Source organism: Rhipicephalus microplus, chromosome 4, assembly GCF_043290135.1.
Source record: "Rhipicephalus microplus isolate Deutch F79 chromosome 4, USDA_Rmic, whole genome shotgun sequence".
In the NCBI taxonomy this organism is placed as follows: domain Eukaryota; kingdom Metazoa; phylum Arthropoda; class Arachnida; order Ixodida; family Ixodidae; genus Rhipicephalus; species Rhipicephalus microplus.
The window spans coordinates 45,922,191-45,935,461 of record NC_134703.1 but is presented as its reverse complement, the minus strand read 5'-3'; the positions used below and the strand labels follow the sequence as shown (position 1 = coordinate 45,935,461).

The 13,271-nt window shown below is 44.4% G+C and overlaps 2 protein-coding genes across 4 annotated transcripts in view; one reads left to right on the top strand and one right to left on the bottom strand.

Annotated features, from left to right (window-relative positions):
* The window catches only part of LOC119172639 (ATP-binding cassette sub-family G member 4), a 68,006-nt gene extending 57,068 nt beyond the window's left edge, over positions 1–10,938 (bottom strand). The window contains exon 1 of the mRNA XM_075892688.1: positions 10,653–10,938. Coding sequence (XP_075748803.1) covers positions 10,653–10,707 — 55 coding nt within the window. The 5' untranslated portion in view covers positions 10,708–10,938. The remainder of the gene's footprint in view (positions 1–10,652) is intronic.
* LOC119171945 (ATP-binding cassette sub-family G member 4-like) overlaps positions 2,792–13,271 on the top strand; it is a 54,956-nt gene continuing 44,476 nt past the window's right edge. The window contains exons 1-2 of one of the 3 annotated variants that reach the window (XM_037422854.2): positions 2,792–2,827; positions 9,908–10,096. In XM_037422854.2, the coding sequence (XP_037278751.2) occupies positions 9,952–10,096 (145 nt within the window). In that variant the 5' untranslated portion in view covers positions 2,792–2,827; positions 9,908–9,951. Of the gene's footprint in view, positions 2,828–8,950; positions 9,110–9,154; positions 9,263–9,907; positions 10,097–13,271 lie in introns of those variants that run through there. The other 2 variants (XM_075892687.1, XM_075892686.1) reach the window with 2 other exon arrangements.

Below are 13,271 nucleotides of genomic sequence, written 5' to 3'. Positions count from 1 at the left end.
CAGACACTTTCGCACACAGTATACGACAGAGCAAAGCAAGCATCCCACCGAAACAAACAGCCAATACAGATGCAGACCAAAACCTCGTCACTGAAGTGTGGGAGGCTTCTATCTCCAAGATCGACTTGGTAGACCAGCGCCAACTGATCGGCGGGTGGTCTAGGCAACAAGTTTCTTAAAATCCCACCGTCAGTAAATAGGCCCTCGTCAACAGAGTTCTCTCTCTCTCTCTCTCATTCCTGCTCATGGCGCTGCTATATGAATTCTGTCAGTCAGCAGTATTTCACCAGTCTATGATTACAAACAATGGTCCAATTCTGTTCATTATTACTTGAATTTTTTATTTAGGAACTATAGTATCTAATAACTATCATTATTTATTAAGGGGAAGTCGTCAAGACAAAAGTCAATTTTAAAAGCCCCAAAAAACGAAGACGAAACACATACAGCAGGACTGGCGCTTCACGTATGTTTCGTCTTCGATTTTTCTTTTTTTCACGCTTTTCAAAATTTGTCTCATGATAGACAAACTCGCCCAAACCAAGATATCGTCAAGACACTGGTGGTTTGGTGTTCGATGTAAAAGTAAAGAGCTGAGTGACAAAAAAAGAATGGCACATTGTACGAAGTGAAATTGTATGTTTTAGGTAAGAGTAGTGTGTGCGGAGCCAGCTTCTAATTATACCAACTACATTTTAGGTTTTATGAAATTGTCGAATGACCATTTTCGTACACTCACTATGGCCGCTTTTCACTCTCTCTCTCTCTCTCTCTCTCTCTCTCTCTCTCTCTCTCTCTCTCTCTCCATATTGCCATCTAGGCAGATACTGCGTAGCTGACCGTCCTTAGTAAGGGTTGTCAGCTCTCTCTATCTCATTCTTTGCCTCTCTCTCTCTCTTCCTTTGTCCGAAAATTGAACGCCCTGTGCGGAACAACAAGAACACGACAGACGCATGACGCGGCTAGCGCAACACCCCGACCGCGTCAAACCGCTTTCGGAGGCGGCCCGCTTGTCCCAGAAACCCGTACACGATGCAGCCGGCCGCGTGCGCGCCCGTGTCAACCTTGGACCTCACTTGAGAATGCGCCGCGCTGCTCCGTGTTGCAATGTGTCGACCGTGGTGAGCATGAAAGCCACGGCCCAACTCCTGTCACAGCGTAACGCACCTCGGCTCGGGACCTCGCCAGCGAGAAAACGCGGCCGGCGCGGAATCGAGCGTTCACTCTCCCAAAATGACCACGCGGCGCGAAGGCTCACGGTAAGACATCATCTCTGTCCAAAGTTTCTGAAAGGAAGGAGTACATAAAGAGAAATAATTAAAAGGAAGAGACCGGGAGGTTAACCATAACATAAATTAACAAAAAAACATTACGGCAGAAATTCACTGGTGTTGGTTATTGTTCTCAACGCGAATAATGACGACTCGACGTTGAGCAAACGCACTGACTTTCACCAAGAAACTACTAGGCTAAATCTTCCAGCGCTGTAAAAAACGCATCAAACGTCTTCTCAAGGTGGCTCTATTCCACCTTATGAGGCATTCGCCTAACCATAGTAGTTAGGATATCACGCTTCAACACCATAGGTGCAGAACATAAAGTAAAAAAAAAGACACGTGAACAAAAGATTACAAACCAATACTAGCATTATCAACACGAGATAATTCAGGCAGCAGAAATTGGTAGACTTGGGAATAACGGCGTGAGCGTCCCGCTCATTGCTTTGACGGAAAAAAAGCGCATGATTTGTCCGGCGTGCATGACCGCCGTGAATGACTGAGGGTGATTCCTCTTTTTGGTTTTTTTGCTAATATTGGTTTGTGATGTTTTACCCACGTGCGTTTTTTTTTTCTTTTTTTTCTGCTTCATTTCGGAAATAAACTTCAGCGCTCGTCTGTGTTCTTCTTATGCCTTGTCCTTTGTTGCGCTGTTATCAGTGGGCGTTTATCACGTTACGCTGCATTGCTAGAGTGCACGCACGTACGTATATTCAGATTAGGTCAAATACCCCGGAAGAAAACAAGGAAACGGGCGAATGATTGTCCCTCTGGTCATTCTTTCCCAAATGATTGCTTCCGCAAAATAAGGTTTCTTGTTTATAAGGATGGTTGCTCCGAGACCGACCTGAAGACAGAGAGAAGCACGTTATTCATATAGGTGTCTACTGAGAGTGTGAAAGTGGATTTTATATATGTGATACATGAGACGCAATTCATTGTGATGAACATTTTAGGAGTGTCTGGGTTTAACTGACTGAAAATGTTCCTGAGTAATTCAATTGGCAGCAGATACCTTGAAATTACATAAGTTTGGGCGTGTTGGTGTTCTATTTCAGCGCTTGTATCGCACAACAAAGGGTCTGCATTGGTTGGTTGTCGCTCCGTCCTTGTCTTGTGTTTTGCGCTAGACGCTGAAATAGCTTAGGTACCTATATTCTATGTGGTAAATCACTAGTATCATCTAGCTGAAAAAATTGTGATTTTATAGACACGCTCGTGTCTTCTGCTATGGGTTCATTTTGCGGTTATCAAGTGTACGTACTTGTGATGGAAAAATAAAAGCGATTCAAATGGCGTTATTAAACTACTTTAAAGAATTTCGAGTGCATATTGTGAAACGTCCACCCACTTTCGTTTTCCTTTTCTAGTATATTAAAACCACACTACATCAAAACAACGGTTGTGCTAATACGCAAGGCCACATGCAAAGTCAAAGCATTAAATGCTTCGGCTGTGGCACTGAGGTTACCACCGATCGCAGCGACTAACTTATCGTGATCTACGCAGGTGTCGCCATTCTACCAGGACACCGGCCTTGCGGCTAACAGGTCTGTGCTCAGTGTATCAGTCTTCCACCTCCCCATCCCACGGAGAATGAGAAAGAAAACGAAGTAAACAAATGCTAAAGAGAGAGGAAGGTTAAGCGGAAGAGCAATAACGGTAGGAAAGCAAAGATAAAGCAGCAAATATGAGAAACACATATCTATAGGCTGATAATCAAAGACGGGCAGTCAGCGCTATTGATAACTTTTAAAGATTAGAAGTTAATTGAACTGTTTATAGTAGTCATTATTACTTTCTTTAGTTGTATTTAGTTTATAGAGTTATTAATAAACATATTCCATGGTCCCAATTCATGTAAATGCATACAAAACAATCTGAGCGCTCTACATCCATCCTGTGACCACACTCTCCGCACTTGGCTATGCCTTTTAACTGTAGTCAATCTTTATACGATACGTAGGACTCTTAGTGCTTCTGATTATTTTTCTGTTTTCTTGTTATTTTAATTCTTGTATTTATTCTATTTTTGTGTGTTTCTTTAATGCTATTATGCTGCACACCTACATTAAACTAACTCTAACTCTTTGCATAGAGCTTGCGTGCTGCAACGCGTTTTTATTGATTGATTGATTGATTGATTGATTGATTGATTGATTGATTGATTGATTGATTGATTGATTGATTGATTGATTGATTGATTGATTGATTGATTGCTTGATTGATTGATTGATTGATTAGGGTTGACTAACGTGATGTCTAAGTTTAATTTGAATCAACTCTGCTTTTCCGTGTTGACATAACCTGCGCAATGCTGTGAACACAGTTCCCGTAGGTCAGAAGAAAAAGGAGGCTCATGCCCGCTCAGCTCCACCCTCCCTTGCAATTTTTCAATTTTGCATGAGTTTATGCAAACGCGCATACAAGCACCCGCATCAACATACCGTAAAGTTTTTAAAGTTCAAATGGTTCGTATCCCGGCTGTGGCGGCTGCATTTCCCATGGAGGCGGAAATGTTGTAGGCCCGTGTACTCAGATTTGGGTGCACGTTAAAGAACCCCAGGTGGTCAAAATTTCCGGAGCCCTCCACTACGGCGTCTCTCATAATCAAATGGTGGTTTTGGGACGTTAAACCTCACATATCAATCAATCAAATCAATTAAAGTTCAAATGAGCCCCCTTCATCCCTGAAAAAAAATAATTTGCCAACGCCCCTGCTAAACACGTTTCCGCTTTGCGTCTGCCTAGAAAAATATCTTACTACCCATTTTTTTTTTTACAGACAAGCACTTACCCGAATCCAAACATTATTATATTAGAAAGGCGTTTCCAGAAAAACAATTACAAATTAACTATGATTTGTGTAATGACATCATTAGACTGATTGATTGATATGTGGGGTTTAACGTCCCAAAACCACAATCGACTCGCTCGCTGGATTTCATGCCGACCGGTTGTGCCCTCGCGATCTCCGACGTCAGCGTAGCTCTGGCCGACTGGGCTCACCCTACGTCATCTCCTGACGCCGATCACCGACGACAGCGTAGCTCTGACCTACTGGACTTGCCCTACGCCATCTCCTGACGCCGACAAGAGCTCTCGCAAGTGGTGCCCCGTCCTCGGACTCCTGCAACCGTGTCCATCTTTCCTGTCTTCTCCTTACTTCCGTCGTTCGCTGTCCCTGCGCCTCGCTCTCTCCTTCCTCTCCCCTTATCTCTTTACCTTTTAATCCTATCCTTTTCATCCCTTCTCTACCCCCGTCCCTCGTGAGCTACTGTTGACGTGTCCTCCCCCTGCGAGACAGTTACGGGGCTCACTTTTCTCTTCTTTTCACTTAGAATCACTCCCCCCCCCCCCCCCAAAAAAAAACACCATTTAATTATGAGAGACGCCGTAGAGGAGGGCTCCGGAAATTTCGACCACCTGGGTTTCTTTAACGGCCGCCCAAATCAGAGCACACGGGTCTACAACATTCCCACCTACATCGGAAATGCAGCCACCGCAGTCGGGATTAGATCCCGCGGCCTGCGGGTCAGCAGCCGAGTACCTTAGCCATAACCACCGCGGCGGGGCGACGTAATTACACTGGGACGTATGCTTTAGCAGCGTCCTGTGGCTTTCACAGACTGTGACAAGGAAATAGATTGGTGGCTGATAGTCCTTCACGGTACACTTTTTTTTTCTCAGATCAAGCACACGCCATACGTACAGATAGTGAACGACACGGTGGTTAGGGTAAACCTTACTCCCTCTAAGTAAGGTCGGCCTGCCCCAACCTATGGGTTAATACTTTGGACTTAAATAAAGTCTATCAAACCATTCCTATATTCGTGAAGCCACCATGTTAAAACCCCTATACATCAAACACAAAGTTGTTTGTTGCTCTCATTTCCAATGGTGATAAGGTGTATAATATTATGAACGATGCTACCTGCATTTCAGCAACAATTTTTATCATCCTAATGGATGCGGTATGGGAAAAAAATATTTGCATGCCGAATATGCGAAGCCTTTAATGTACGTCAAATAATTCGGAGCTGCCAACTATGTCATATGCCTGCGAGCATGTGTTTTGCGTCGGACGTCAAACACATTAATAACTGCAATAACAGGTTGATTTGTGAAAAACGTTCATCTTAATCTACTCCTTACCTCCCAACTGTTTCCGGAGTGAATGGTAGCAAACTGGATACTTCTTCTGCAGTAAAACTTTCTGACATGTGCATATAATCTGTTCATATTCTTCGTAACATCCGTAGAGTGTCCCGCCGTAGTTGTCCAGTGCTCACGGTGCTCGAATTCTGACTCGCAGGTTGCGATATCGAATCCTGGCCGCGGAGACCACATTTTCAATGGAGGCAAAAGGCCCGTGTACTTAGACCATGTGCGTGTAGTTAGACTTGACATGAAGGCAGAAATGTTTGAGGCATGAATACTTATAGACTTAGGTGCTCGTGTGCTTAGACTTCGGAGACCTTCACAACAGCATCTCTCTTTATAATATAGAATTTCAATGGCGTTAAACCCCGACAATGATTACATTAACATCCGTGATTCCCTTGATGAGATGACCTATTTGAAATGATTTATGAGATGACATATCCTTCCGCTCTGTGCAAAGTGAATTCAAGCTCTCTTTTTATCAATGTACAGCACTGGACACAATACTTGACAGTAAATTCCTCACCTTGCCCAGATTACGAAAGCGATGCGGCCAGAATTCACGGGAACTATCTTTCACTGCTCATTTCCACAAGGTTTCTGCGGGGACGTTTTGACAGTCCCGCTGACGAGGTGAACGATCGATTACCTATTTTGACGACGATGAGAGGAGGAATGAGTGAGGGGCGATTTTTTCAATTATGTTCTCTCAGGTCAAGGACAAGCTGTGAGAAAATGCAAAGTTCACTCCTATCTGGGAGCCAAAGTTGCAGATGCGAACACGACCACACCAGCTAACATCATCGACATCGTCATCAGCCTACCTGATCCACTCCAGTACAATATCCTCTTCCACGTTCCGCCTGTAAACTCGGTCCTGTGCTTTCTGCTGCCACGTTGTACCAACTTTTGTCATCCCGTCAAGTTAACGTATAATAAAGCAGTGGCCTAGGGTACATGAGGATATAATGAATGAAATTCCTCTTCATATAGCCCATACATACACACAAGAGAAGGAATAAACGTTACTTGTTCAAAACAGCAAAGAAGTGCTATTTGAATGATTTTTTTAATGCGTACCTTAGCTGTTTTGCTGAATGCAACAACCAAATTTCCAGCGAAGCTATGTTTTTCAGCACTTCCATTTCTTAACAAAAGTCAATTTTTTTCACAAAATTAAATTTAATTTGCACGGGCGTGAACCATATAATATTTCTCATAGGTTGAACAAACGTTATATGAGAGCCTGTTTCATTTATTTAGAAGCAGCAACTCGGATTCCATGCCGTTTCCTAAAATATGCATAACTATAAAGAGATATACGTAATTTACAGCAAACGCATTATTTAACCCACGCTTTTTGAACATGGCGTAAGCAGATAACCCATAACCAGCCTCTTACTACCACCGAACATTCATCAGGTATACAGTTTAGTTCAGCAGTTCGTTCTTGGATTTGTGGGGTTTAACGTCCCAAAACCACCATATGATTATGAAAGACGCCGTAGTGGAGGGCTCCGGAAATTTCGACCACCTGGGGTTCTTTAACGTCAGTTCGTTTTTCGCATTTGCATTACTGCTATATGTTATTACGAAGAATGATAGCGTTTTTTAGTACACCTGGAAAACGCACGAATTACGTTTTCGACAGCGTCTTGTATAGCTAAGTTTATCAAGTCTTACTTAGAGAAACTTACGCGCATTCAGCAGAGCATACTCGTCAGTGATTTTTTGTTGAGGCTTAAGTGGTTATGACGTTCCCGTGTCGAGATTATTTGATACCCGGCTGTAACGGCAGCGTCGAAGTGGTATTTTAATAAAATGCCGCCTGCGCAATGTGTTCTCGCGATGCGTTTTGCAACCAAAAGGGTCCAATTATTATGCAGCTGTTTTTTTTCTTGCCCAGACAAATGGTTGACGCATGAGAATAAATCACTCAGACGTTTTTGTTCCTACGCTCGGCGTCGCACATTCTTTGAGCTATTTTTACCGAATTTTTTTATTTAAAACTAAGCAGGAAGAAAAGGGAATAAGTTTAAAAGGATAATATCTTAGATAGTAGGTATTTTCAGATGAGATCGTTATCTTCAGCAATGGCAGCAATGAATTTAAAAAAAAGTTTTGATGACTTACAAAGCATCAAAGTAGGGCTGAAGATAAATACGTAGAGCACAAAAACAATGCTAGATAGTCCGGTGACGAAGTTAGAGCTCGAGATTCACAACCGGACTTTTGGATAGGTATAAAAATATTTCTGTCTAAACCAAATACTAAACATGGGAGAATAATATAAAGAATCTTATTCAAAGGAAATTAACCTAACAATCAGAATGAGATTTTGCGCTTACGGTAGACATCCCTAGCTAATGACAGGCAGCTTGCCACTGTCACTAAGGTTGAGAGTGTGCAGCCTATTTACTTTTCATGGTTGACATATGAGGCAGAAATGAAGAGAATAACAACCGAGAAACTCGAGAATATGCTGAGGACCACCCAGCGCGTCAATGAACGAAGAATGATAGGCGTGTCAGATACATCAAAAAACAAGCAGAGGTAGCAGATACTTAGTAGATCATAAGAACAATAAAGTTTCTTAGAAGGTCACGTCATGACTCATATGACACGGACAGATAAGCGATGGTCATTTAGAGAGTAAACAGACACCAAAAGATTGAAAGCGCAGCTTTAAAGATATCGACCAAGTTAAGAAATCTGCCGCAGTAAAAATAAGAAATCAGATCATGCAAAACAGGTGGGATTGGGCACCATTCTAAGAGGCCTTCATCCTACAGGGCGCATAAGATAGGCTGATGATGATGCAATGGTGCATTGACTCATGCATTAGAGCCCGTGACATCTACAGCTTTAACTGAAGAAATTAAAAGCTGTAGGACGGGAAGCATGTGCTTCGATGCGCAATCAAGACAGCTTTTATTTATTGTTTTACTTTCTTCTATTGTTAATAGGACTTTTTTTTGCTCCTCCTCTTCTCAGTCAAAGGGCGCGAGCTGTCTTTTCCGTAGGCTCCGCGGACGCACAGCAACGCTAGCACATGGTATATGAGGCGTTGGAATCCCGCCCGGAATGAGTTGAGAACAATGCACTGGCGGTTGCCATCGGCAACAGGTCACCTGAGACTTTCCTTCTTCCTGTTCGGCATGGTCAACCAGACACGACGGACAAAAGAACGAGTGACAGCCTGCGGGATCCAGTTCCTCGCAGCTTCAAAATTCATCGCCTTTGTCCACCTTTCTTTTTCTTTTTTTTTTACCCTGTTTCCTTTATCTGTTTGTTTGGCGTTGCTTTTCGCACCATCTCCAAGGGCAGCGGGGGCTGTCTGGCACGTTGAGGCTTGAACGTGGTCCAAGCGGCGACGGCGAGGAGAAAACTGCCCGTGGTGGCGGCGCGATCGCGTGCCCTAGCACCGCCTCGCTTGCTTCGTGAGTCGGCGAGAGCGCAGCCAGTTGCTCCCCATCCGCACTGCGCGCTGCTCGCTGGGTCGTGAAGCGCAGCAGTAACAAAAAAACGGAGCGCGAAGCGAACGACCTGCGGCTGTTCGGTGGAACGGCTCGAGTACGCCTGCACCGGGAACGACATCAGCGGGTGCACGTGTACTCAGACGGCCTCGAGAACGAGGAGGACTTGTGGAGAGGAGTAAAGAGAGAAGGGTGGGTTTACAGTTCGGTCTCCTCTTCCAGCCGAGTTCCTCACTTTTATTCGCGTCCGGTGTCCGGAACGCGCACGTCGACGGAGCTGTGTGTAGCAGCTGTTGATACCCGACGCGACGCTGACGCTGCAACAAGAACAACGCGGCAGACGACGTATGTCCCTTACGTTATCGAGCGCTACATGTAGCGGCCGATGCGACGGCAACTTGTTGCTGGAACGCGATAAAAAAAATGTTCCAGACAGCTTTCGCAAGACGGGAGTGAGGTGCGATCGGAACAACCGAGCTAGAAAGGATCAAATGACAGCTCGCGCTGACTGTATGATTGACGTGCGCGCCCGTGCGCGTCACGTATTCGACATTTGTCGTCGCTACCCGACAGTACACCTGCACCCGATGTTTGTAATGTGAAGTTCACTCGAAGGTTCTTCGCTGCTACTGAAAACGACCGTCGCATCTCGAAGAAAAAGACGGAATTCTGCATACCGCTGATCCAGCCGGGTGGAAATTGTCGGCGACCGTGTACAATAGACTTTGCAAGGCCTGATTATTCTCTCTCTTTGTGTGTGTTTATTTGTTTTCCTCTCCTATTCTTCACCTTCCAGTACCAAGTATTACTTGCATGTGTATAATGCGATAGCATCGGCATTCTTGTCACGGAGAAAGGAGCCCTGCATTCGGTGAGGGTTCCAGAGCGCTGCTCCCCTTACCCGCCGAGGCCGGCCACTATGATGTCGCCGTGGGCGCGCGCGGTCAAGAAGTGATTCCAGCAAAGTCGTCCGACGTTGACTTCCCGCAGGGAAAACGTTCCTCCACGCCGTGTGCAGCCGTCCGCCGTCAGTGATGCCGGGAACGCGGGAAGACAACGCCATCCCGCTCCTTCATTCAGACAACGGCCTCAACGGTTACGCGAGGAGGTCTACACCGTCGGTGATGCCTGCACGTGGACATAGGCCCAGGTCGACGGACGCCGGTGATCCCTTCGTCGGTGAGTGCGACTTCCTCTGTCTTTACTTCGTGAACGGTACTTAATGTGCCGTAAAGGTTATGAAGACTGAATTGGTATCAATTCGTTGCGAGACGATTTTCAGCGCTCACAGAACAGACAAAAAAGAAAGGAGGTAGCCAAACAAACGCTGGTTGTCTACGTTTTTCTTTGCGCTGAAATCACCTAAAATAAATGTTACGAGAAGTAAAAATAATAGTTCGATGATTTAAAGTACCATGTACTCTATTATTGGAGAGCATTAAGCTGTCCCGTTAGCCAGTGTGACGAACACAGCTCAAATGGAAGAGATGTGATCAGATGATTTCTCAACGCATCATACGCCGGAAGGTCACGGCACTGCATGGTGAACTCATATCAGGCCATCTATTCCGCGGTTGAGCGCTCGTTCAAATATTACCAGCTAATCTGAAGCAAGCGACCGTTGGCAATTGAAACACGCCTGTTTTGATAAAAAGGCAACGCGTCAATTCTAGGACTCAATTTAACTATATTACCTAAATGCAAAATGTAAGCCGTACATCTCATATACACTTACCTGGGTGACATGTGCTCTGTTGGGCTTCGAGCGCCGACGTCGCTGTAAACTTCATCGGTGTTTAGGCCACTGCGGTTGTTGTGAAATACGAAAGCGACCGTGGAGCCGAAACACAGTTACCAGTTCCGCTTGTAATAAGCAGATTTGGTCAAGGAAAACGAACGTAAATACGCACATCGTGTGTCACATATTGCCGCATGTGGGTTGCCACGATTCACTGATACGAAGGTTCTGGGAAGAAGCCTAACCCCCGTATTCTAGAACGTCCCTTCACTCAACGCTTCACCTTCACTTGAGACAGCCGATGTGAGCGCCGTCTCTAGTCACGACAAGTCACTGCACATCAGCGATAATCTGCTGCGATTCTTGAGTAGCGCAGCGCCATTTTCAGTCGAGCGGCGGCGCCGTGCTCAACTCTGTCAAGTGAAGGGTGAAAGTCGAGTCGAGGAGCGTTTGTGAATACGGGGGTAAATATATCTGCACGTCTGCTGCTCGAAGCACAATTTATAAAGAAAAATAAGGATATATGTGTCAGTGAGTCGTCTTTGACGTTACGTCAACAGGAAATATCTTTTCTCGAGGCAGGGATACAGTGATTCTAGCTGGTTTATCTGCTTTTCGTGTTCACCTTTTTTTAACCTGTTCCTTATGGTGTGGCGGTGCTATATACCTCACGTGCTGTTGGCTTTCCACTTGCGCAGCTTTGTTAATTATTGCCTCTGCGCATTCATCTGTACGTATATAAGAAGGTCATATAAAAGCAATAAACAGTTGATAGTGAGCGCTGCATGTCATGTTTGTTACTAGGGTGGATGTGTGAGTGCTTGTGTGAGTGTTTGCGAGAGTCAAGGTTGCGCTAAATTCTTACGCTATGACGAATAACCAACTAGTGCAACAACAAGTTTTACTGAGGGATTTGGGATTATTTTTTCGCCGAGCCACTTGTATAAACTTGCAGTCGCTTGAGGTGTTTTGGTGGCTCATTTGGATTTTTCGAGCGAATATAGTTATTTCAAGGATCATCACGTTCACCAACCAGGCGTATGTCATTCAAGTGCCTTTGTCGATCGATAACTTCGAGTAGTTGTGCGTTAACCATACGTGGGGGAATTCAACTAACGACAATCATGCACTGAAAAACGTTCATTCAACTGAATGGAGATTATACCCTGGACTAATTGTTGAAATATATATATATATATATATATATATGTGTGTACTTTCGTTCATTGTTGCACTTACCTTCGCTGTACAAAACAATTAAAGTGATTTTGTCAAGTCATCTTCGTACTGGTGTGACATTTTCGTTATATTTAAATACATTCACCAGTGGATAATTATTAAATTGCTGCTTATTTACGGCTTCCTTGCTTAAGTTGCATCGCATTTTTGGAGTGCCTTTTGTGAAAATTATTTGCTTTTAGCTCTCCATAGTCACAAAAGCCTTGTCTCCTTATTATAAGGGTTCTCTTTATTATAGACGTGTTTTCGAACCGTCATCTTTCTTGTCAGTGTGGTTGCGCTAAAGGCCTCCAATTCCGAAATGTAAACTCATTTTTTTTATTGTATCACAGAGTATGTGAAATCGACAGAAAAGATTAAATTTCTTAATGCAGCTCGTGTTCGCACCACGCGCGCACTTTTTCTCACATAGCCGACTTCCTTGTTTCAGTATTGTCTGTATGCCAGGTATGTATACGACTTGCGGCACAAATTGCTTATGGAATGCATCATTAACAAGGTTAATAGCGATGCGTGTTCGATGTAAAGACCATAACAAATAATTAACAGTAAATAATTCGTTCATTATCGACACGTTCACAGGCTTAACGACATTTGCATATTGAATATAATTGGCATTGATGATTTTTTTTTTACTTTTTGCGCAACATAAGTGTTTGGAACAGAACTCGTAGGAGGCGTTCATATCTAATCAGGGCGCATGTGTCGCAGAGCTGTGGGGTTCGCCGTGAGGTTCCAATTGCTATTGCCTTGCGGCTACGTAAACAACTCTTTGGCAAACATCCCACACATTTTGTTTGTTGTCGAGCCGGCCTGTTTTCTCTCTCTCTCTCTCTCTCTCTCTCTCTCTCTCTCTCTCTCTCTGTGTGTGTGTGTGTGTGTGTGTGCGTGTGTGTGCGTGTGTGTGTGTGTGTGTGTGTGTGTGTGTGTGTGTGTGCGTGTGTGTGTGTGTGTGTGTGTGTGTGTGTGTGTGTGTGTGTGTGTGTGTGTGTGTGTGTGTGTGTGTGTGTGTGTGTGTGTGTGTGTGTGTGTGTGTGTGTGTGTGTGTGTGTGTGTGTGTGTGTGTGTGTGGTAGAATTTCATGAAGCTTTTTGAAAAAGAAAACAAAAAGGCAGAAGCGGAGCGACACTGAATCATCACTTGGCACCTGTTTTTCTCATGCGCCAGTCTTAACATACACAACACACGTAAAATGTGATAGTGCAACTAAGAATGCAGTGCCCGGCATTTTCTTTATTTTAAATGCGAAGCATTTCTTAGCGAACTTCGGCGACTTTGAGCGTATCTATCTATCTATCTAGCCGCATACGTTTGGGTGCTCTCGTGGTCACCCTCTTAACTTGGCGTGAGCCAAAATTAGCATGGGAGGGTGAGATG